Source organism: Hippoglossus stenolepis, chromosome 21 (assembly GCF_022539355.2).
Source record: "Hippoglossus stenolepis isolate QCI-W04-F060 chromosome 21, HSTE1.2, whole genome shotgun sequence".
Taxonomy (NCBI): Eukaryota; Metazoa; Chordata; class Actinopteri; order Pleuronectiformes; family Pleuronectidae; genus Hippoglossus; species Hippoglossus stenolepis.
In genome coordinates, this window is record NC_061503.1 from 7,845,233 (window position 1) to 7,870,464 (window position 25,232).

The 25,232-nt window shown below is 41.4% G+C and overlaps 2 protein-coding genes across 2 annotated transcripts; both read right to left on the bottom strand.

Moving 5' to 3' along the window:
• Positions 1-14,399: 14,399 nt before the first annotated feature.
• On the bottom strand, positions 14,400-19,490 carry msrb1b (methionine sulfoxide reductase B1b). Its single transcript, XM_035146426.2, has 4 exons — positions 18,907-19,490; positions 18,044-18,186; positions 16,201-16,318; positions 14,400-15,143 (listed from the first exon to the last, which is right to left on the bottom strand). The coding sequence occupies exons 1-4, from the start codon at positions 18,959-18,961 to the stop codon at positions 15,127-15,129; spliced, it is 333 nt and encodes a 110-aa protein (XP_035002317.1). The 5' UTR covers positions 18,962-19,490; the 3' UTR covers positions 14,400-15,126.
• A 658-nt stretch (positions 19,491-20,148) lies between these two features.
• Positions 20,149-21,973, bottom strand: neurl2 (neuralized E3 ubiquitin protein ligase 2). Its single transcript, XM_035146425.2, has 2 exons — positions 20,965-21,973; positions 20,149-20,438 (listed from the first exon to the last, which is right to left on the bottom strand). Exons 1-2 carry the CDS (start codon positions 21,734-21,736, stop codon positions 20,323-20,325), a joined length of 888 nt encoding a protein of 295 aa, XP_035002316.2. The 5' UTR covers positions 21,737-21,973; the 3' UTR covers positions 20,149-20,322.
• Positions 21,974-25,232: the final 3,259 nt, after the last annotated feature.

Genomic DNA, 25,232 nt, shown 5'->3' on the forward strand with positions numbered 1-25,232 from the left:
CGCCCTGTTTATCAAACGCACGCCCCTTCCATCCTCGGCCCGTGCCACACTAGAATAACAGAAAAAGAATGAACATCCTCTCCAAGCTAACAGAGCGGGAGAGACTCTCATATCGAGGTACTTTCAGAGCAATTTTGGAGAAATAATACGCTCGTTAGTTTAATTGTATTTAATGCACTGGAAGAAAAGCAAAAACGTTTGGAACACAAGAGGGAGGGATATTAGTTTTTGATTGCACACTCAGGATATGCAATTTCATTTCCTCTTCCTTTGGAAACCTTATTAACGGACTATGAGCTGCAGGTTGCCTCTTGGTCAAACTGCAGTGTAGTGAATGGCCAGCTATAGTGGCCACCTGCTGTCTGCCTGCCCCCGTGACCACACACCCCCATGGAGCCAACCATGACACACACATCTAACCTTTACTCTCCTGCCCAACAGGGACAGACAGGTGGCATCAGCCCTATTTCCCCCACTCCCTCTGTGTGTGTGTGTGTGGGTCTGTATAATAAACATGCCGTAATCCAGACCACCACCACTTTCTCTCCTCGTCCACTTTCACTCAGATACAAAAACTTCTAATAATACTTATTAGACGTTGTTCCAGATTTTTGAAAAACACAAATCTGTATTTTCAGCAATGACGCAGGCAGATCAAATGTCCGGGATCCGTTCCTTTGGAGAAGATCTTACATGAGATGCTTTGCTGGAAAGCCTGAACATTTTAGCCCTGATTTATTTCTGCGAGCTGCAGATGCTCCCTGATGATCCTCGGCTCAGTTTGTAGCTGGTGCTTCTTCAAGGAAACAACTGACTGTCCTTTTTATCTCTGTGCACTGCTTTGAGAAAGGAACATTCAAATGCCTGGGTTCAATACTGATTTCCTATTTTTTGATTTTCTCTCAGTTCCAGTCATGGTTTGATCAGTGTGACACTCATAGAGGCAAATGATCCACTGCACTAGATGACAGCACTTTGCCAATAAGTATAGACAGAGACAACTGAAGAATACGAGTATTAAATAATGCAATATACATGGATTAAATATGAAATATAACTTGTAGTGTTTTGTAGATGTACTATTGCTTCACACTGTTACTTCAGTAAAGAAATGATGCATCATTACATATATATTCTGTTGTGCCATATTCATGTCTTTCTATAGGGGGCTGGAAGGTAAACATATGCTGTTAGACCCCAAATGACCTCATTATATGCATGGCCGAAATCAACCAGAACTCTGAAGTTGAAATGTATTGTTTAGTCAATTGACAGAAAATGTCCATGACAAAAACACAATTTTGATCTATTTTCCCTGATTAAAAGGTTTTTTTGATGTTTTTTTCTGACCACATACAATATAATTAGATTTAAGCTTTTAAACAAATAAGATGTAAAATAGACCCTAGGTTCCAGTTTTTGAAATGCCAATTTACCCAGTTTTATGTGCCAGTAAACTGAAGAATCTTTGGGTGTTTGATTGTTGTTGTGGTTCTCAACATGATGATTTTACCCTCCTTTCTGTCTAAATGTTCCAGGAACATGCAGCAGGTCTACTTTTGAAGTTCTGCATGAAATACCTTCCTAAGCAATGTTATTAACCTAATGATGGTTCTGTTGAGCCACACCTCTGGCATTCACAATACAAAAGCTCAACAATTAAATGTGGACAGACAACTTCAGGGATTATAAAACGTCACATGAAATCCAGATCTTTAAAAGAACATCCGACAAACTTTAATTCATATTAATAATTGTTTGTGTGTAACCTTTTGCCTTCTAATGCAGGAGTATCTCTGTCCCTAATGTCTTACTGGAGGGACTGTGTGAAAATGCTGTTAAACCTGATTTAAATACAATTATGTCTAATGGCCATTCAGAGCATCTATAAAATGTGTGATTCTTCACATGGTCAGACCAACATGTGTTGAGAGACTGAGCCTTGTGTCTTCTCAAATCATGTTTTAATTTCTTTTGTCAAACTGTTTACTCTATGATCCAAATCACATTGAAACCATGCAGGGCAAACTAGATCAAGATTCAAGTGCAACCTTTATATTGCAGTGTGGTATGTTATATTTATATACCCAAGAAAACTTTTGGTATTGCATTATATCACATTTATGCTCCCTGAAAGGGTTTAGGCAATTTATATTTTTTCTCGATGCATTATTTCTTGAGCTGCAGTCAATATATTTTGTGTTTATCTTGGGGAAAATCTTACTTCCTTTAGCCCAAGTTACTCCAGGAACGAAACCCAACACGAGCTTTGAATGTCAGACTAGTGTGAAATGGATGCGGCTGAAGACTGAACCCATTTTCTTAAAATAGTTTTTGACAATATATGTGTTACAGTATAAATCACAAAATATCGGCACCTTGGTCGTACACGCTGAGAAATAAGTGAGGTGCTACATGGCAGCACATCCATATGGATGATAAATCTGAAGGGGATGACAATATCTATCGACCCAGGCCTCCTCCAGCCTGGCAGTATGTCAATTTCCCCGAGTCTCTAAACAGAGAAGGCATCATTTAGCCCCCTGTATTCTCCGAGCACTCCACCATATTGATCCGCTGTGATGTTGAAAAACAATTGGAGACGTGTCACTCTGTATTCGAAGTGATCAATAACGAGAGCTTGCTTTGTTTTGTTTAATGTGTACCATACAGTCTTCTACTTTCAAATGTATATCTACATAGGAAATGTTTTTCTACAGCTTTCTTGTAAATTTTGACTTATTTGTAAAAACGTATATATAAAAAATATTTTTAGATTCCATGGTTGTAATGTAGTCTATTTTCGTTCAGCTAAATGTCTGTTGAATAATTCACATCATAATAAATATGATACATCACATTGGTACATTTAAATACGTGATTTTAAGGTAATTTAACATAATTTTGCATAAATTGCACTATAAAGCTAACGGTGCTAACTGATCCTGTGCTATGCTAGTTAGCATTAGCTGCAGTTTCTCGTTAGCCTCTATAATGCGATAATGCATTCCACTGCTCCGTCATTTATTTATGTTGTTGAATTATTCCATATTATATATAAAAATATATCTATCTATATATACTGTAGTTAAACACATGTCAAAAGGCCTCAGTTTTCAAATAAGTTTTTACAAACTACTAACCTATTGCATTTTGCGTATTTGTCATGTTTTCATTTCCTTATAAATAAAAACAGTGTAATTATTTGCCTGTATTTTTTTTAAAGCATAATTGCCAGGGTGGGACACCAATGAATGAACACCATGACACACTAACACTTGAATTATTGCAGAAATCATACACATGGGAAATTTGTTCACTGGTGTTATTATCTTCTACCTGTGGACAACAGTGCACCCTCACTGCCAAATTCAGCCCCGTGTACAGTGACTGTGTAATCCTGAATGTATGGGAACTGCAGTTAACAGGCACACACACACACACACCTTCACACCTGTGTCTGTGAGAGACATATACTCTGTGCTGAATTCCCAGCCACCTGTGTGTAAGGTGTGTGGCTGTGGAAAGCAGACAGCTGCACAAAGCTCAGCGGTGACTGCTTCACATCTGTAATCCTCGGTAAAGTCCCCGTAACGACGTGCGGCTGCTGCTTCAAAGACGGGATCTGTTTCACACCTTCCCCGAGCTTCTCAGGATCATTCACTGCCACCACACCAGACCAAGGTACAACAATTTAACGTGTTGCTGTGATAGCAATTCACACAAAAACTGAAAAATAGAGTTGAAAATTCAGGTAAATTAAAATGCCCTCAGGGAATTATGATAAATAAAAAAAAAAGAATTATAACATTTGGTGAGAACGTTACAGGTTGAGAAATTCAATACGTTTTAAGCCAATTCAAGTATTTCTCTCTGTTTTTTGATGTGTCTCTTGTAAATGCCTGTCTGCTTTTGTGTTTGACACAATAGCTAATCCCCTCTCTGTTTCAGGTCAAAGTGAACACAGCAGACGGCTCGAGTTGTCCAAGAGGGCGTTGGACAACTGGATAATTGAAGATACAATACATGAAGAGCTGCTCTTCTAATGGGCTGTTGTTACTCACCTGGATGGAATGTGTCTCGCTCGCACACGCACACACACACACACACACAATACCTTTTACTGACATTTACAAAGTCTTTGCAACATAATGAGTCTTGAACGACATACAACCATGAGGCAGTAACTCTACTTTTTAATGTCAGTGTAATGGTTCTACCACCAGTCTGTTGAGACTTCTTTGTGGGAGATAGGCAGTGATATGATATCTGCTGATTTCTCTGACTTGGTTTGTGATGTTTCCCTCTTTTTGTCTCTCCTGCCGCTTGTAATTATGGTCTGTACGATGTGACGTGTGTGTACGGTACAGTGTAACCCGTCAATATATTATAAGAAGTGCATATTAAAGTCAGAGATGGTGTTCAGCTGCTCCAATGATAGTTATTTGTCCTCCTTGGTTAGCTGCTGTGATGTGTCATTGCACATACTGTACAAGTTAGTCTCTCTTCTTGTGGCCCAGCCTGTTTGTCCTATAGACTTTACAGAGAGATGATTCACATGCATAAGTGCAGCCTTTATATACTCTGATCATAGATTGTATATAAAGATGAACGCGTCTCTACTTCGTCATACTATCCTGAAAGGGAAGCCTCAGCCTCGAGCATCAAATAACTAATTAAAACCAAACTTACCAGAATAATGTGCACTTGAACAAACATCACTGAGATAAGAACGACCGAAAAGGACAGAAACCATCTTTGAAAACCATTTTATTTCCCTTGTACTTGACTTTGAGGTGTGATCCATGTCCCATCTACTTACATGGAGGAGGTAGGGTTTATTACCCATTATGCAGCCAGTCAACAGGTGGCGATCAAGATGCTTTGACTCACTTTTTGGGAGTCGTCATGTCGTTCATCTTTAAATACTGTGTGTTCAGACACATTTTTAAATCTGTACAGTTTAAAGATAATGTAAAATCCCAATAATAAGAAACAAATGATTGACATAATTGATCAATTTGGGATCAACAGTCAGTGGACAGAATATACCAGTACATATACGAGCTGCATCAGTGGGCAGATGGACTGAAAAATCTATAAAGCGTTTGCCACAAAGTTTTAATTTATTTTAATTTGATCATAAGTAGTTTCTTTGTCCCCAGGTATTGCTTTGTTATTCTAAGTTTTCTTTTTTAATTATATATATATACGTTTATATATATATATATATCTGTAATAACATGGGTTATAATCAAAGATCAAAGATTTAAAGAATAATCTTTGAATGATAAAAAAAAGTTTTTGCCGGCCATGTCAGTCTCTGTACTGTCCCTCTGTGTGTACCTGTCATTCATGGTGCACATGACAACCTGTTGCGTTCATGTTATTGGACTGGGATTCACTGGCCAATCAAAACCAAGTTTCGTCCCGACCCGACCCAATCAAAACCAGGGATATAAGCTAGCCTGGACACACCCCTTACTCCATCTCAAAAACATCCGAGGAAAAAAGTGCTACAGAGAGAGAGCCGCACCAACTCTTTGATTGACAGCTCCTTTCTTTCAGCACACAAAACACTGCAGGAATTTGTGCCCGGCACCAAATATGCCACGAAAAAAACAAACCCTGGCATTTTACCACTTTTTAAGATGCTGTACACAAACACAGCACAGGCCAATGGGAGAGTCCTCGCAGTCCCAGTGTCCGTGCGCTGTGGATCCCTGTGTTGTGTGAAAGCCAGTGGCAGGGCCGTATTCTCAGCCATAACTGCAGGGCAGAGCTCTGCGGTGAGCTGGGTAAGTATAGGGCACGGCAGCACTGTGCATTATCACATGGGTGTGGCTACAAGCTCGCTGCACGAAAAATGTTTTCAATTGAGGAGCAAAGAAGGCACGTAATGTGTCTGGCAAGTCTGCACAGGAGCGCTGCCTCACTGTGTGACACAGGTACAGTAAATGTGAGGGTGATTATATAAAGTGTTTATCACTTTATAGCTGAGTCATTAGGGAAACGGTGCGTGCTGCTGCCATGAGAACTAACCGTAACGCATGCCTGTCTTATCATATTTGCACTTTTACTGCAGTGCACTGTGGTCAAACGGTGACCTTTGTCTCTCGTAAAATCTCACATTTCTTCTGCGTTGGTTGTTTACAAGAAGGTTGGGAACAAATTAACCTAGTGCATTGGGAAAACATTGTAGTTTTTTGCACGAGAACAAATATTTTGACTCGTATTTGATCATTATAACAGGACCGGGGGAAAGCTGCGGTGACAGGATCCCGACCAATCACATGCCTCCTGCGATCTGGGCCCATTCATAACCCTGTGGAGTAACAATACAGGAGTAGATAAGGCCTCAGGTGTGTTACGCAGCGTTGAGATCCAGACAAAACAACGCGGAAGGAAACCAGTTTATCTCCCGACATCGGACATTTCTTTTGCCATGAGATCTAGAGGAGAAAGTGCCCGAAGCCAAATGTTACATTTAGCAGATGAAGGGTCATGTTGAGAATGAGTTTCTCGTGCAATTTAACAAGCTTTTAATATATTGTTCTGTAGTAGAACATCAAGTACTGATATCTATTACAAAAAAAGAAGCTTGAAAAGTTATGTTTCTTGTCCTTTTCTTGATACAAAACGATACATTTTGCATTATCAAGGTCTTTGCAGGAACACAAAGGTACCAGCTGTCTCCAGCCATGTGCATATTTGGGGTGAGTCAGTGGCCAAGAACACAGCTTCGTCATTGGCAAGCTACACATTTCTATGTTTCCTGTTTTTCACATCTTCAAAGATGTCAGACACCTGACCTCTGTCATCATCAGCACAAAACCAATGATGGACAAACTACAGCTAACTAGACTCCTGGTTTCAAACATTAGGGGGAGGAACGGGGGGTAAGAGGGAGGGTTTAAGGTTGTGAAAATCAGGGACAATCATTATCAAAATGGACAGTTTAATATTTTTACAATCAAAGATTTTGAGTTTGGTCCATGTCCCATGCAATAACATGGAGAAGATGAGGTTTACGCCTTTTATTTCAGCCACAGTGGGGCGATCAAGACTCTATGGCTTTACTTGTGGTAGATCCATCTTTGTGTACATGTCCATGGATTGAGTCCCTGTAGTGTGACAATTCAAATGAAACCCCCCTCATGTAAAGTTGGACAAAACAAGTTGTGTCATAAAATAGTTAAGGATCAAAAACGGGAATTACTCTAAGGTAGAGATGAAGTCGGGCTCTTTTAATAACAGCGGAGCTATCTACCTCTCTGTGCTGCACTCCGCAGCAGTAAGCAATCAGCCCCTCTGATAGCTTATCTGACAGATGTAACACAAGCTAATAAGACCACCCTGTCATGATGCGCACTGTATGTGAGTATACTTGATGTGTGTGTCTGTGTGCGGGTTTTCTTTGCATGCAGACCTCCCTTAAATGACCGACCATTTGTCCTCTGCATCTAATCCAAACATTTAGCGAATGGCCTCGGCCTGCATGCTACAGCTGCTGTGCGATTTACTGCGCCATGTATAGAGGATTTACAAAACCGTACGAGTCCATGATCTACAGTCATGATGTCATTCATGCAATAAAGACTGGCCTATAATCATTCTGGTCACTTCTCCTCTCTGCTATGAAATTCCACCGAGGAGGACGATATATCAGAAGCTGGACGTGGCTGTAAATAGAGAGACGCGCTGCGTGGACCATCTGATGGTACTTGCAGAACCCAAGGACAAAATAAAAATGACTAATGCCAGCGTTGCTCTCCGTGTGGGTGCACGAGTTTGGAAAATACGAACTTTTCAGAGTCCTGACTTCATCAAGATGCAGAGCGTTCCTCTGTTTGATTATTTGACCGTTCATGCTGCAGGAATCAATGGACCGGAGCCCAAGGGGGCCTCATGACTTAAAACTTAGAAAACTTGTAAGATCTTCAGCAGTCTCACCACAGAATTATACCCCTATGAGCCTGAGCCTGCCCCACTGAAACAGACAGGCAGCCTAAACAAACATGACCCCCTTAACCACCACTACCACACACACACACACACACACACACACAAACACACTGATGTCGGCTTTCAGAGCATATCACCATTCCAGGTCTGCAGCAAGAGCCCAAGAGAAAAGCTCCTGATTAAATAGTTTGGGAGCGTGCGTCGCTCCGGCTCGGGGAGCTCAGCAGCTTTGATGCCTGTTGCAGAGTTTTTAGCCGTTATCTGCTCACGGGAGCGAAGATAACGCAGTTAAAGACGGCCGCTCCGAGACGTGTGTTTACAAACAGTCAGGAGGAATTTGTGGTGATGCAGAAATGCGGCAAATCAGATGGTGAAGACTGAGATTTCTACCTGCTGCTGTCAGACAGGCTATAAAGCACCAGTAAACTTTGTGTCTACTCGAATCTACTTCTGTTTTCAGCTGGATATCTGTTAACTGGTCAGGTTGGCCAAATTACTATTTGCTCTAAATGTGTGCTGATACAGCAGCTTTGATTTATTTGCGCATAGAAGTTTTCAGATATCAGTCTCTGGCCTGATAAAGACACAGAATGATGTTGGGACGGATACAATGGATGTGAATTGGATTTTAATGTTGCTCGACACATGGGAAAATCAAATTCCTGCGCAGATGTATCTTTCTCGAAATTGTGTCATGGTCACTCCACTGGACGCTCTCCAAAACGTTTTTTACCACTTCCTTCCAAACATGTGTAACTGACCACAAGCACCACAAAACTAAATTCCATTGAGCTGCAGTGTTTTGGTTTAGAGGCAGAAATCTTATAGATGCATCTCAAAACCTTGTTACATGAAACCAAAACTATCTTTATAACTGCATATCTCCAGAGGAGGGTGAGCAAATGTTGTATTATTCTTTTAAACTGGAGGTAATATGACTCTTGCATATGAAGCTGCTGGCAGTTTTATAGTTGTTTTTTTAAGTGCATATCTAGGATTTCTTTGTTTTCATTCTTTCAAAATGTACCTTCAGTATCAGTAGAGTGATTCTATCAACATTGAAGGTGTTAAGGTGTCGACTTTCAGACCTGCACTGAAGTCCCCACATTCTCCTGAAATTTTTCTGGAGGATTGTGAGAACTCAATTATTCCAGTCAGTCACATCTGACATTTTCCAGAACTTTTCCCGCCAGTCCCTCAGTAAAATGTCTGTAGACTGTGCGAGTGAGCTCATGTGAGAAAACAGCGGGAAAATGTCCCGAAAATTCCCAGTGAGCGAGTGGGCGTGTACATGATGTTTCTAACACGGGACAGAAAACAATAACAATACAAATATCTGAGGATAAAAAAGAGGAGCCATACATATGTTCGAGATGTTCAACTCCTCTGTGGCGACGTTGTGAAATAGTGTGGTAGCACTTTTATGAGCAGCATGCGATGGCATTACCTTTTATATAGGTTGATATAAGACCAGCACGTTACTGAGTCTGAGCCATTGTTTGACATGAAGAGAAGCTATAAGTCAGTCAAGTCCCTTTTTGCTTTCTAACTCAAATCCCGTCTGGGGCTGAAAGGTGTCGATACGTCGCCGTCTGTGCCGCCTGTCCGCTGACTTATTGAGCAGCAGCTCAATGCTCTGGATCTCCCAGTATGATGCATGGTGATACATACGTGGTGTCCGCGGGGACCTGAGAGGAGCCGCTGCCACTGGGGACACAGCGGGCCTGGTGAGCTGGGAGCTGTAGTCGGCAGGCACCGCATGTCAGGGCATCAAGATGGATGGCGGAGATTTGCTCAGTGTCCAGAGGATGGAGCATAATTTAGCCCAGATGCTGAATGACTCTGGTCCCAGTGACTGCCTGGTTGTAGCGGCCTGCGGGCTGATGCTGTTTGCAGCCACTCTATGATTTAACTCCTGACCACACGATCGTCACGCACCCGGGATGACTCACAGGACACCCTTTGTCTTTTCTCACTCAGACAGTTTGAAATATTCCTACAAAATTAAGTGTGAACAGGTTTACTTTCCTTAACTCAGGGCCGCCGCTGCCAGAACACTGTAAACACCTACTGCTGAGTGATCTTCAAGTACGGGGTCATTTCTCATCTCTAGTAGTACTGCGTTAACTAACTTATCTCAACAGTTGTCAGGGAAAGTAACAGGGGTTATGTAGAGTTAATTTTTAATAGCCTCAGAGCATAAAGAATACAATTCTTTTTCTTTTTGGACTTGGAGCAAAGGGTCTCTGGTCTGAATGGAACCATGACCCTGCAGTGATGTCCTCTTTAATTAGCCGTTTGGCCGCAAGGGTCATTTTTGTCCCCATGACTCATACAGGGACTAGACTTTGCTGGATTTTTTTAACGAGATTTTCTAAATGAATTCTCAGACTTCATGAATGTGCAGTATCCAATTGGGGAAACAACCATTTCAAGCTCTCCAACTTGACATCATAGGGACTGATAAAATGAACAATTGATCAAGCAAATGAAAAGACCCCTTGAAAAAGGCTTCCTTCTGTGCTCAGCAGGAGAACCAACACACTGTCGATGGTGCATCTATCAAGTTTCACCGTTTTGCACAATGTTCAATTCCCAGGCAGATAGCTAGAGAATGGTGCTTCACTGTCCCATAACCAAACTACTATCTGTGTGTGTGCGTGCAAATTCTAGTGTTTGTGTTTGTTCTGGCACGGCAAGTGGCTCTAATATGCCCTAATAACTATGATGTCATCCACAGTGATGACTGATGGGATAATTTTGCATAATCATCTTATCTGATCTGGAGCGTACGAGCTGAAACCGATTTCAAACCATAAAACGTGAAAATACCCATTCATCCATTTTGGGAGAAAAATGGTTCAGCGGAGGCTTGTCCCAACTAAAATAATGTTTATCGAGTCTGAAAATACCGTTTGTTTTGTAGACATAAACATTTTCTTTTATGAAACGCATTAACTCGGCAACGGATTTCTGCCTGAGCTGTTCATATTTAATGGAAGATTGACCTGTTCAGCCCCCAAAAAAGAAAGATGAGCGTCCCTACAGTGAGTCAAGGCAAAATAAAAACCCACTCATGACCTTTCCCTTCTCCTGAATACCTCTTCCTTTTATAATATTGTGTAGATAAGAGATAATTGAGCTCTCTCATGCCCGTACAGAGATTCTTCTCCCACTGAATCAAACATTAACCTTGTCTTGAAAACATCTGGGTCAGCAGGTTAATGCAGCGTCTGTGCGACTCAACACTGAACTGTCTGCTCTCAGAGGAGATTCACCATTAACCTAAAGTCCGGTAGTAAAGAAAAACGTGTCCTGAGTTCACATTGAGAAAGCTTTTCTTTTTCAGAGGCCTCCTTCAAATATCTCATGAATGCGTCGTGTAACATCAGTGACGAGATGATGGATTATTGTTGAAGTATCCGTCTGATAGTTGAGCCAGAAATGCCAAAGAGGAAATACTGTTAAGTGTTCAAACCAGTTTGGTAGTTCACATACTTGCGGTCCAGACACATGCCCGTCTGCTGTTGCCAAATCACTCCTTTCAATTCGGGGTTTCCTGGGAGGTAGAATTGTGACGTGCTGACAGGACGATTATTATAAGTTGCCCATGTTCATCACCAGCCATCGCCGAGAGGGAAAAATTCCAGTGAGACGTTCAAGCAAAATGTCTCCTGGCGTAACTTTCTTTTTTTTTTTACTTGGACAACTTTTTTACTTGGACAACTTTAAAAATGTAGTGTTGTGTATATAGTCAGGCAAAGAAGTGATAAAAGGGAGAAAAGTGAAAATGTGGGAAAAAAACAAAAGATACCATTAAGACGATGGTTTCAATCTCTAAGTGGAGACATCATAAACTTAAGTATAGGTAGAAATGAGTAGTAGTGTGGATAAACAAGAAGAGACTTGTGGAATGTGGCTGAAAGAAAGAGAAACAGCACAAGAACACTACCTCGCTGTGTGTATGCTGCTACCACAGCTAACATCTATATCATTCACTGTAAAGATGAGATGAACAGACGATGAACCAAATTGACCAGAATAAACCAGCACTCCAACAAACAATCAGTGTGATTGAAAACTGCCTAAAATGACAGAAACAATCTTTAAGGAAGGTTTATTTGATGTGTCCTTTGACTTTTTAGTTTGGTCCATGTCCCATCCACTAACATGCTTGGGGTGGGGTTTATTAGCCTCCAGGGGGCGATCAAGGCTCTTTGGCTTCACTTTTGGGGAGCAGTGGTGTCGTCCATCTTTATATAGAGTCTATGATCTGTGCAGTTGATACATTAGGAATTTGGGGCAAACACACAAATATTTACCTTGTCAATTTTGCACAAACAACAAAGGTAAAGGTTAGGTTTATGACCAAATACCATTTTTACAAATAATGCTACACACCAAACTAAGATGGTAACATTTCTAAAGATTATACACACCAGACTATAAGTATTGTTATATACAGAGCTTTAACTGTCATGAGCCAGTATGTGATCAACATCACGTTCTTACAAATATTTGTGACTACTTACAGGTGCATATTTGTGATGTCACCACCAGCACCATTTCTACGATTTCACGTTTCACAGTGCAAAACTCTTTTTGTAATATTACAACTTTATTCTCATAAAATTACAACTTCTTAATATTACGAAATTAGTCTTGAAGTCTCAGATTCGTAAGATTCATTACGCAGCATTTTGGAAAAATGGAGGACCGAAAAAGAAGCAGGTTAAGTCTGAGAACCCAGTGAAAAACACAGGGTAGACATGAAGTAGATATAAATAACAGGTTGAGCTACAGTCAGAACATCAAAAGTAAATTATCACATGAATGCATCAGACGTCACAGACTTACAGTACAGGATGATCCGGAGGTGTGTTGTTCTCTTTAATAACAGACCCTGTTATGTAATGTGGCAAACACATCCTCCTCTGCCTGTGTTTGCTTCCTGTTCATCTGCCAGAGCCGCTCCCGTACAGTACGGACGGGCTGCGCTCAACACAACCGCTGCCAAGCTGCGGGTTCGGCTACGAGCGAAGGGACCACCTATGCTAAAAATGCAGGCACACACAGCACAGTGAGGGAGCTGGGGCAACAACAACCACTAAATTGACTACGCTATGTTAGAAGAATAAACCTCGGAGCGTTGGCCTGCCAAGAAAACATGAGAGGAAATTTACTCAGCCATAACAACCTCAATGCAAGGTCAGGCTTTCTCTGCCACACTGAGGCCTCAACTTTCGTTTCAATACCTTTTGGCAGCGCGCACGAGTGGATCGGTGCTGCAGGATATTCAAATTGTCGATGCGGAGAGTTCAGCGACATTTACCCATGTTATGATGACCTCTGGTAATTGTACGCTAGTAGAAGTGATGTTTTGAAAGGAAATATGCTTCGCACTTAACTTGCCTGTGGTCGAGACCAATAAAATCGGGTAGACAGTGTGTTTTTCTGTGTGTTTTGGAATTTTGCGTGTGAGGAAAGTGAGACAGCATATACAGTGATAACATAAGGTGGAAGGAGTCCAACTTTTAACGACAGCGTGTGGACTGGCACCCTTTTTTCCCCCCTGTTTGTGTGTGTGTGTGTAAAACCTTTGTAATCATACCCCTCAGTCTCTCACCAGGCGGCCAGGCTGCTTCTTTAAACCTCAGGGTCTCTGCCAGCCCCTGGAGCCCACAGAGTATGGCACGCAGCTGGGCTACAGGGAAGAGCCTGAGCCCCTATCAGCTCCTGCAGCATCCATAACTGATGCATGACGACAAACACACACAGTTTAAATTCATGTTCCCACACAAGCAGTCAAAACATGCAGACACACCAGAACAGACACTATCACTATTCTCTCTACATTTGACGGTTCACTGAACCAGTTAACCAGGGGAACCTCCACTTCATTAGAGGAGTGATGTAAAAGAATGACAGCTCCATCTAGAGGTCAATCAAGGAAGCATCGGTTTCTCCACTGAAGAACTACAAGCTCAAGATTCTCTTACAGATAAACGATGACAATTTCAACAATTTATTATGGCTATATCACACTTAGTCTTATAAATATGTACTACTGCTGAAACGCACTTTGAATATCAGAAGTCAAAATTTCAAAGGCAGAAAAAAGATCCTTTGAGAGGTAAACCGTGAACTAAATAATCGCTTATACCTCTGCTATAGAGGTTATGTTTTCATCTGGGTTAGTTTTTTGTTTGTGAGTCTGAAGGATTACACAAAAACTACTGGATTATTATGAAACTTGGTGTTATGATGCAATGTAGATTCGGCAGAGAACTCTTTTTGGTCCAGATCAGGGCTGGGATTTTCGATTTTTAAAATTACTCAAGAGCTCTTCTAGGCGTAAGTGATTGAATTGAAGGGGGTGGATTTCGATTCTATTTTAAATGAACTTACAGTAAAAAATATACAAAACAAAGCTGAAATGTATCAAACTATAATTTATTTAGTTTGTTCTGTCAGTATGGAGGTTGAATCAAACAATGTCATCTACTCAACTTTTGACTTAGATGAGAGTTTTTCAAAGAAAAATGCAAATGCACAAACGTTCTGAGTATTTTGCATCTTTAAAAGTAAAGAAGTTTACAGTACATGTGATAAAAGTACATGTAATTAAAGTACATTATTCATTCAGTGGGTTAACATTTTCTTTGCCACTGTGATTTCAAAATAAACATAGAAAACAGAAACCAAAAGTACAGACTAATTAGAAATGTTATCAGTGCATAGATAATATGTGTGTATTTACCTTTGAGGAGTAAATGATACAATGTGAAATTCTGTGAAAATCATGGCAGCAATGACTGGTTTATGGAAAACTGCTTAAAAGCTGATGAAAAACCAAATTTCTTGCTACAATGACATTCGCCTATAATACATGTCATCAACAGTGACATCATCATAATATTCAATGAGTTAAATGTGTATTTAAACACGAGGTATTCAAAGAGTGTGACAAATCTTAAGGGAAGGATTATTGCAGCGGTGTGTCCTGGTCCCCGTGTCAGAGTCTGGTCAAAGATTCTTCAGCAGACAGGACGTCCCTCTCGGGCCTTTCTCCCGTCTGCGTCACCCGCTGACCAGACACGTTCACGTGGTCCAGGACCGAGCAGCAGATTCAGCAGCTGTGGTTAAAACGGACCTCTCGCTTTACTGTTTGTCTTTGCCTGAGGTCGAGACAACAGTGGAATTATCACACATATCATTATTATATTGTTATTATTATTAGATGAGGAGTGTGAAGTCAGAAAGTTTTGAATTTATAATCACAGAAAACACTTCAGACAGATTATGTAAATACAACAATAAAAACATTATTTTTAGGGCAGTAGCAGAACAGTTCATTTAACTGAAGGAGGAGGAGGAGGAGATGAAGATGAAGATGGACAAGAAGAAGGAGGAGGAGAAGAAGTAGAAAAAGAAAGACAAGTTGGAGAAGGAGAAACTGAGAAGAGGGAGACGGAGAAGGAGAAGAAGATGGAGAAAAAGAAGCAGTAGGAGAAGGAGGAGGGGACAGAGAATAAGGAGACAACGGAAAAGAAGATGAAGGTGGATAAAAGATGAAGGAGAAGATAAAGATGAAGGAAAAGAAGACGGAGAAACATGGAGAAGGAGGAGAAGAAGAAGATGGATGAAAAGAAGACCGGAGCTTGATAAGAAGAATAAAATGAAGAAGAACAACAACAAAACTGTGACTCAGACATTATTGCATCAGTGATAATAATCCTCTAATAAATATACAGAATGATTTGAGTATTTTCTTTTAAATATTTTAATATAAACAAACTTTACACGATACATTAGCCTGTTTCAAGGCCTCTTCCACTTTACTGCTGTGAACCTCAACAACAGAGGTGAATGGAATTTCATTGTGTTTGCTGCACAAAGAAACACGCCCTCTCCAAACCACCGCCTCTCGTGAGAAACGTCGCCCAACTTACTCGAGAGCTTCCACAGATCTCGCCGTGGACACGTCTCATTATTTTCTACTTTTGTCTGAAAATAGTTCCCAATTAAAATAGTTGACAGTGAGGTTTGTGTGGTTTGTCCCCAGTTTCCCGGAACAACGTTTCACTGAGAGGCAGCGTTTTTATGATCTGATGGAAGTGACTTTATTTAGCCTGTGGTGTCTGCAGCAATTTAAAAATCAAACTGTTATGAAACAACAGCTCGAGTCTAAAACGTTTCACCCACGTCTGTGGTTATTTATTTATTTATATTTACCTTTGCCGGGGACAAACTTGAGCGAGTGGCTGAATATTCAAAAGCGCGACACTCCCTCCTCTGGACCGTCATTCACAAACTCGTGGCCCAGCCCGTTGCCACACTTGCCGCACAGGACCTGGGTACACGACAAAAACATTACACATTAAACCTGCTGTTGTAGCACGTGTGGGTCACAACATCACAACACAATATTTACTTCCACCATGGATAAACCAAATGTGAGTGGCCTTTAAAACTCTTATGAGACAGACTCAGAAGCTACTTTCAGACATACAGTGAACTCCGGACATTCTCCGGTGGGTCTTTGCCAACTGTCCCAGTGAGGGGCTCCAGACTTTCTCTGGCTAGCCCTCTAGGAAAACACAGCAGGAGATTCTCTGCAGGATTCGTTGTAAGCGAGTGGGTGTGCTGATGATTTCTAACAGGCGACAGATGCAACACTGAAAAAAGGAAAAAGAAGACGACGGTAACAATGATGTCAGGAGAGCTTTTGGTGATAAAGGCCGACACCGAATCTCCTGCTGCATGGTTCATATGGGAAAAGGCCTTTGGAAACAGCAAACCCACTTTAAAAATGTCTGTGCAGCCACTTTCCACCAACCTGAGATTTGGCAGCTTCATTGAAACCCTTCACACCAAAATACAGCAAATAATAATCACAAAACCTAACACACCTCCCCTCACACATTGTTGCTCCTAGTGACATCACTGCTGATGTCACCAAAGGGATGAATACAGGAAGTGTTTGGCCACACCCTCCCTTAGCTCCTGCAGCACATGGTGGTAAGAGGTGAGTACCTAAGATGGTGCAGCCATGATATAGTATTTTGTTTATTCCACCATATGTTGATGCAGTACCCGTAACCATTGTGACTCTATTAAGTGATATATTATTTGAACACTGGGTGGCGCATTATTAAAGGAAGTGAATAGAGGTGAGCTCCAGGTGAGGAGGAGGAGGAGGGGGAGGCCTGTGGTTAAATTGTGTTGTCCATGCGGCCATCGAGTTTAAACAAGTCTATGATTTTCATATTATATTTATTCATTTGTTTTTGTCATGCACTGATTCTTGGCTGTACAACAAATTGCCCCTCTGGGATAATAAAGATTTCTTGACTTGTTCAGACACGTGTTCTGTGCTCTGACAAACCAATGTGATGTATATCTTTGAGTCCAGTGATCCATTTATTGACCAAACAAGTTCTTACACACCTCAGAGGCTCATATGTATTAAAACTGATTAGAAAACAATACACACGAAAAAGAGAGTAACTATTGTAAAACTGAACTAACCTAACTATACTCGTCTGATTTTTATTTTATTATGAGGGGATGTAAACTGTGACTTTACAGAATGCAAAACACAAACACGTGCTAGTGTGTGTCTGCCAGCTGCAGCTTAAAGGGGATTCTATGGTTGAAACAAACATCTAACAGGCACGGTTAAAGTATCTTCATCATGGCTTCTTAAAGGGGAACGAATTGTGTGTTCTCGCCCACTTAGTCTCACTGATTTCCATGGAATTGTATGGAGGAGTGGGACATGACCCACGACGGAACGCATTACATTTTGAAGAAGATCCAGCAATTTTTCTTTTTCACTGAGAATAATTCATAGATCTACGGATGAAAGAATCCGGCACGTTTAGGGGAGTGATATCTATGAGTGTGTGCAATTTGCCGCAGCTTGATTGGATACAAGGGGACAGTCGGGCCTTGGCGGAGACATGAGTGCCATTCTAGTTATGGAAGTATTGATTATTGATTGTAATTGATGGTGCAGCTCGTAAAACTGAGATGGAACAGTCCTTTTAAAACAAGGTCGCTGCAGGCTTCTGACCTTGAAGGCTGTGAGCGTCTCCATCATCTTGGTGACACTGTCCTCCCTGATGGTGTCGTTGAAAGCCGGCCAGGGAGACGAGTGGGGGAACTTGGAGCGACTGGAGAACAGGGGATGGTGACACTTGGAGCACACGTACATTCCTGCAGGGGCACATTTCTACTGTTAGATACTTTGTTTCAATTATATATTTTCCTGAGCTATAACAGCTTATTCACGCCTTCGTCTTCTCGTGCCTGCTCTTCTGTACCAATCAATCCTCGCTGCTTTTTAACCAACTTCCCTCCTTCTGCTTGTTAAGTTTAAGTTTTTAGAGCATTGGTTATTAAAACATTTTAATTTGGCCTTTAAATGCTTGATTTTTAACTGGTTTTGTATTGCTTGTTTTTTTACATTTTCTTTTATGTTACCTGTTATTTTTGTTGCCATGTTTTGTTCTTTTTTCTACCCATGTATTTTGTAAGACACTTTGTAAGATAGGTCCCATAGAAATAAAGTTTTAGATTTTATTTTTATATCATTTATTTTTTATAATTATTAATAACAGGTTTCTTAAGGCAGGATGTAACGTTACTGTTACATTTCAATGGGAAGATTCATTTAAATCTGAGAAATATTAAATTATGAAATAAAACGCATGCAAACGACTGCTTGTCCCTCCACATGACCTTCCTTTACACCCAGTATCTTACACAAGGCCTAAATAAAATGTGTATAATTAAAGTAGTACATTTCATAGCTAACAAGGCCTTACACTAAATCAAGTAGTTACCAGAATAAATGTGAAATGTCATTTTTACCCTCTGTAATCCAGACTAGAGGGAGGTTACGTCACTGCTGACTGAATCCCAGTCACTGCTCACCTGGTTTGAAATGATCCTTGTAGATCTCAGCACCAAAGAACTGACAGAACGACATGTTGTCGTGTCTGTACACAGCAGAGGAGTAGAAATGATTCTTTCTCTTTGCAGCAGCAGCAGCGATGTTCTCCTCCTCTCGTGCGATCTGATCCTGGTGGAGAATTAACGAGAACTCCGCCCCCCTGCTGTTACCTCAGATTAACGCTAGATGTCAGAATCGGACAACGACAATACATGTAGGTCAATGATGAAGACACCAGTAACAGGAATGTGATGGGAATCAGAGCATCGGTGTTTACATGGAGTGAAGCAGTTTTCCCATTAACAACAGCAGGTATTTATCATTATGTTACTTATTTTATTCACCATCAAGATTTCTTTGTCGTCACCAACATCGGTTTCATTTGAGGGTTTAAAGTTTTAAATCTAAAATGAAAAACAATATCTCAACATAAAAGACGTATCTCATTTATATTTTAGAGCCTGTTCTTTCTTTAACATGCTGCTGCACTACAAAAAATCCATTTCAACAATTGATGACAATGACAAAAGTACCACTATTTTGGAAAAACCTTATTTAAGTAAAAACCTTATTTGAGCAGACAGGTGATGTACATTTTATAATGTGACACATGCAGATCTCACATTGAGTTGCACCCATTGAGTTGTGATCTGATCTGATGTGATGTCCACCAGAATGGTACTTAAGTTTTACTAAATTACACACGCTCATAGATATCATTCTTCTTAGCATGCCTGATTTCTTTCATCAATATCCCCAAGTTATTCCATGGAAAATTGGTGAAAATGTAGAAAAATGCCTTCTCTCACAATGTTATGAATGAATGGAAAAATCCACCCACTGATCTGGATCCACACCTCCCTGACCGATACCACACCCTTCCACCAACTTTCATCGTAGTATATATCTGGTAGTTTTTGTGTAACGTTGCTTCCAGTCCGACCCACAAACAAGCAGACAGGTGTGAAAACACGGATGTAGTTATTTACTGCTATTCAGCCTGTTCAAAATCTGCAGGTAAACCTAACCCAATGCACATGTTTTTGTCCAGTGGGATTGATAACATTAAAATCACTACCCTCTAACTTTTCAGTCTCATCATATAACTCGAATCTATTTTGTCGGTTCCTGTATAGTTTCTTGGAAAAGAGAAAATGATGATTCAATTTTATTTCCAACACATTCACTGGGAGGAGAAAGTATATGCGTAATCACACAGACAATGAAAAAATACTGTAATTTTTATTTTAGTAAGCAGATGATATCAAATTAAGTCAGTTTTATCTGTGCCGAGCAAATAACAGCAGTATATCCATCAGAATACACACTGGTTTGTATTCAAAATGAAAAATAAATTTCATATTAATATATTTCTGTCCATCGCAGGCCTTTATCCTTCATTCATACTTGCAGTAGTGCTTAAGCGCCTCTGGCAGCTCCAGCCAGTCAATGGCCATCCTGTGGACGATGTGCTTCTGGACGGCCTTCCTGCACAACGTCTGCAGGGACGAGACTGGAGCACCAGAGAGGAGAGAGAAGAGGAAGAGTGGATCAACAAAATAAAGGTAATGAAGAGACATTTATTTTTAAATGGATTCAAAGCACGGATGGACTATTGAGCAGCATAGTTGTCGCCCATAGACCTAGGTGCCAGAGCCGTAGTATGAAGTGAGGGTTAAATAAACCAATCACATGACTGAAAGAGACACAAAATAACTACAAAAAGAGACAAGGTGACCACAAAAGAGATGTGAAACGGCTGCAAAGAGACTCAAAACAACTAAAAAGACATGTAAAACTACTGCATTGCGACACAAAGTGAGCACAAATAGGAACAGAACAACTACAGACTATGCTACACAAACAACAAAGATTACCACAATGTCATCCTAGTGAGTGTTTGGGTTTCTAAGAGTCTTGAGATCTGAGTCATGTGCAAGATGCTCCTGAAGGGACACAACCTGTAGTCACTCTGTATCTACCCGGGGGCCATTGACTCATATTCTGTCTCTGATTAAAAGAATCTTGGTGCCACTCACATCCATACTCCACCTGGACAATCCGGACACACTTAGTGGCAGCAAAGACGTCCACCACCGCGTAGAGGGGCTGGATGGTTGAGATCCCCTTTGCAGACGCTCCCATGTCCTCACCATTGATGACGATATGCATATCAGCCAGGTCCCTCCCTCTAGACACATACATCACTCCTATTCTGCTGCGTCTGGCTGTGGGAGGCAGCGCGTTGGTCTTGTACAAGTCATCCAAAATGTGGCTGAAGCGTCCGGGCCGGCTCCTACCGACCAGCTTGTCTCTGGGGATCCGAACATTTTCAATGTGCAAGTGAGAGTCGGTAAAGAAACTCGGATTCATGCTGTTGCCTCCAATTCCCTGAACTTGAGCTGCATCCTCAACCTCCCCCCTTCCGAGCCTCCGACCCCCAGCCAGTCCTCTCTCGTTTGCCTCCTGGACCGCAGGATCCTCCTCCACGATCTTGTTGTGGTTGCGGGTGATGGCAAAGACCCAGCTGTCTCCCAGGTCTATCAGGTCCGGGATGGAGTATTCAGGTACCACCTCTAAGCTCATGGGATCCCTGGCTGTCAGGCCCACGCGGAGGTGGCCACACCAGCCCAGCTCCTTCTCCTCGATCTCTATGAGAAAAATCTCCCCAGGCTTCAGAGGGTGTTTGCTGAAACACACCCCGTTGGCAAAGCTCTCCACCCGGGTGGCCTGTGTTTCCGACTGGTCCAGTCTGACGTTGGCACCGTGGATGGGGTGGAATTCCAAGAACCGGTCGGGAAACGGCTCCATTTTCAGGTAAGTTTCCACCAACTCAAAAAGTCGGTCTGTTGTAGAGAAAATAAACAACAAACTTCTAGTTGAGTAGCTTTGAACAGAACAAATAGAGTCAGACTTACAAAAATCTTCCAATCAAATGGTTTTGCAGTGGTTTCTGACTTAGTGGCCAACACGTGGTCATTGTAGAGACACAACAAGTTGCACGGACATGACCGGAGCCCTGCTCTGCCTATCTGTCAGCCACTCACAGAAGCGTCTGGTAGAGGGCTATTTTTGAACAGCCGCATATCTCAACAGATGGCAAACTATCTCTGACTGCGCGTCTGTGTTTATACTTGTACTTCTATCTGTGTGAGGACCAGCTTCAGTTATAGACCTTACACAGGACATTTGAGAGGTCCTCACTACTTTAAAGGGCCGTTTGAGGATCAGGACCTGTTTTTAAAGTTCTGGTTAGAGTTTGGTTTGAGTTCAAACGCAGCCATCTGAATGAGGGCTATGGGGAGCACGGGCAAACGGGGGAAGCTCGAATAGTCCCTCATTAAAACCATAACGGTTCAAATCCCACCATGAAAGGAATAAACAAGTAAATAGAATAATTGAATAAAAGACGTTTTAAAAGAAAACAGACACAGGTGGTGCAAAAACAAATTCTTCTTCCCCGGCAGATGAGGAATGTTATTATGAAAATTAATAATGAATAATAATATCTTTAAAAATACTGACATATCGTTCAAAGGCTAAAATACATTTACAACATTGATATTTAAGTATTCCTTACAGCTTAAATGGCCCAATAAATTGTCATTAAATGCATGCACACGCCAGCAGTGACTCACACACACACACACACACACACACACACACACACACACACACACACACACCAGACAAGCACAGAGATTGAGTTGGGGTTAGTGGGAGCAGCGAAGCCCCTCGGGCCTCGACACTCTTTTCATTTCACCAATCCGTGTTCTGTGTAATTATCATAATACCATATGTTAGGGAGATATGTTAAACGGCAGGCCTTTCATAGCTCTGCTCTAAATATAGTCCCTGCAAATACAGCCAGGGATTGAATTCTTATGCAAAGAAGCAATTAAAGTAATCAGGATATATGTATATGACCATTTGTTATGATAATGGAATCATAGCATAATAATGTGAAAAATAATGATTTATTAACAAGAAACTGTAAAGGCTGCTGCAGACTCTGTCTCCTTGACTACAAAGGTTCATTAATTAAATAATTCACCCACCCCTCCTTCGGCATACTGGTGAGTATGTAATGAGTGAATTTACATTTTTCTGTGAGCTTTCCCTTTAAGTACAGTACATTAGCCTGTATGCCCTAACTTATTACATTAGCACGTAGCTCATTCCTCAACTTGAGGCACTGGTAGCTTAGTCTGTTGTTCATAACCACTCATCGTCCAGGAGACGTGGAGAGAGGGAGGGTCGAGACTAAAAACAATATAATTGTAATATCTTAGTTTTATATCGTTTCAATGTATTATGGTTATTTTTTTCACAACAACCTTAAAAAAAAATCACTAGCATGCTAACACTAGCATACTAACGTAACATCGTTTTGCATGATAATCCCGTATTTTGACACAATTTCATGTTGCATCCCCCTTCTTTGAAGATACACGATGAACTTGATTTAACCAGCGTGTAGCAGTGAAGTTGCTGAATTTAACTGCTCCTCTAATAACAATGCATCCAGGCAGGGTTGCCTGCAGAACACTGCTAGCAGCCTGAAGCAGTGTGCTTTTGATTTGTACGTGAAATAATGCAGAGCATCCAAGCTTTTCCATTTCCATGAAGGATGAATGGCAAATGTCATTGTGCTTTACCATTATTGCCATGGTACAGAGGGAAAACATGTCCTGAGCATTAACCTGGTCATTTGATTCACCTGCGTTTACCTGTGTCTCCACTTCCTCCCACTATCCAGAAATGAGGCCAACATTTTCTGGATACAAACGCTGACATCTTGCGCGATTGGAACCAGAGTCTGTGTGATCAGGGGATGAGTCGCAGTACCGAGGTTTTCTATACTGGGTACCTGCAGATCACTGGGAGACAAAGCTGAAATCTCTACCTTTCTCTTAGTATTTAAAGGTTAATTAAGGTTTACACATGATACTTATCTGCCTTCCTATTAGTTCACACCCCCTGTGAATGATCCCCAGCTGCAGTGACATGAATGTATAAAATGTCACAGAGTGAGCTGCCATGGGTGTTGGGTTGCAACAGAAAAGATGAAAGCCACAGCGTGGCAGTGAGGAGAGGAGGCTTCCTCTGTCTGAGCGCAGCTGGGTCCTGACTGCGATGCCTTCAGGTTCTGTTCCACCACACAGGAAAACACAGAGCAGCAATGGGACAAGCAAAGAGTGGGGCTGTTCTTTATCAATGGAATTGTGATTTACTGTAGGAGACTTCAGCCTTTGTTACACAAAATAAAAGCTTATGTACTGTACTCATTCAACAAATACACAGTTTGATAAGCCGAGAACAGAAGGTTGAAGGTGAACATGATGCTGACGATTTGTCTGAACCAGTCTTCTTGGTCTCTAGAGTTTATCTCGACACTATCTCTCTGTCAGGACACTTTGATGCACCTCCAATTGAGTGTAAAAGTTGCCTTCGAATTCCTCTGGTGTCTTAAATCCCAACATCGCAGTCATACAACAATATGTTCACTTTCCAGCACATCATAGTCCATCTGCCCAGGATAGAAGGATCACCAGGTCCGCAGCTACCAGGCCCAGGGGCCACACATCAATGTTCTCATTAAAGGGGACACGTAGAACCCCCTCATGTGCTCTGTAGCAGGTGGTTGATACGTTTGACTTTAAGTGGCAGCTGCTGTTGCCTCATAACCTTTATGTTGTCAGGTTTGGGTTTGGCAACAAATCCCATGAAGCTCAGGTGGGACAGCGGCCCTGTGATTAGTAGATGACAGCCACCCCCGACCTCATATTAATAATGCACAATAAATCATTCGCAATCAGACAACAACAAAGTCTGTCACAGTGCTACATTTCTGATTTAAAAAACAGTATTGGGGCCCTGAGTCTATGATAGACACAAATTAGACACAAATTAGAATTTAAGCAATCTTCCAAGAATGCTGATAATTATAATGATACAACACAAACAGATATTAAAAAAGGTTAAGAGGGACTGTTGGAGTAGTTGGTGATGCATTCAGGCTCTTCAGGAACACCTCCTCCAGTCAGTGATGGATGAGGTAACTGTCTCTCCCCTCAGCTGGGGCCTACACCACCGTTCTTCATATTGTCCTTTCTAGGGCTCCCAGTGTGTCGTATGTAGGCCAAGATGGAGGGAAGGACATATAGAGAAGAAAAGGACATTCATTATTATGCAAAAGTCTATTTTTTTTCACAACTTTCCTCTGTTACCAGTACAAGTTGGGTTGGTCCACTGCTTCAGTTGTGCATGGATGCCCCTCAGAACAGAGAGTGTGCACTTGTTCTCC

Coding starts and splice junctions, on each gene's coding strand:
- neurl2 (XM_035146425.2), bottom strand. CDS start 21,736: ATGGAGCCGTTTCCCGACCGGTTCTTGGAATTCCACCCCATCCACGGT. Junction 20,439..20,964: donor TGTCCAGGTGGAGTATGGAT/GTGAGTGGCACC, acceptor CTGGTGCTCCAG/TCTCGTCCCTGCAGACGTTG.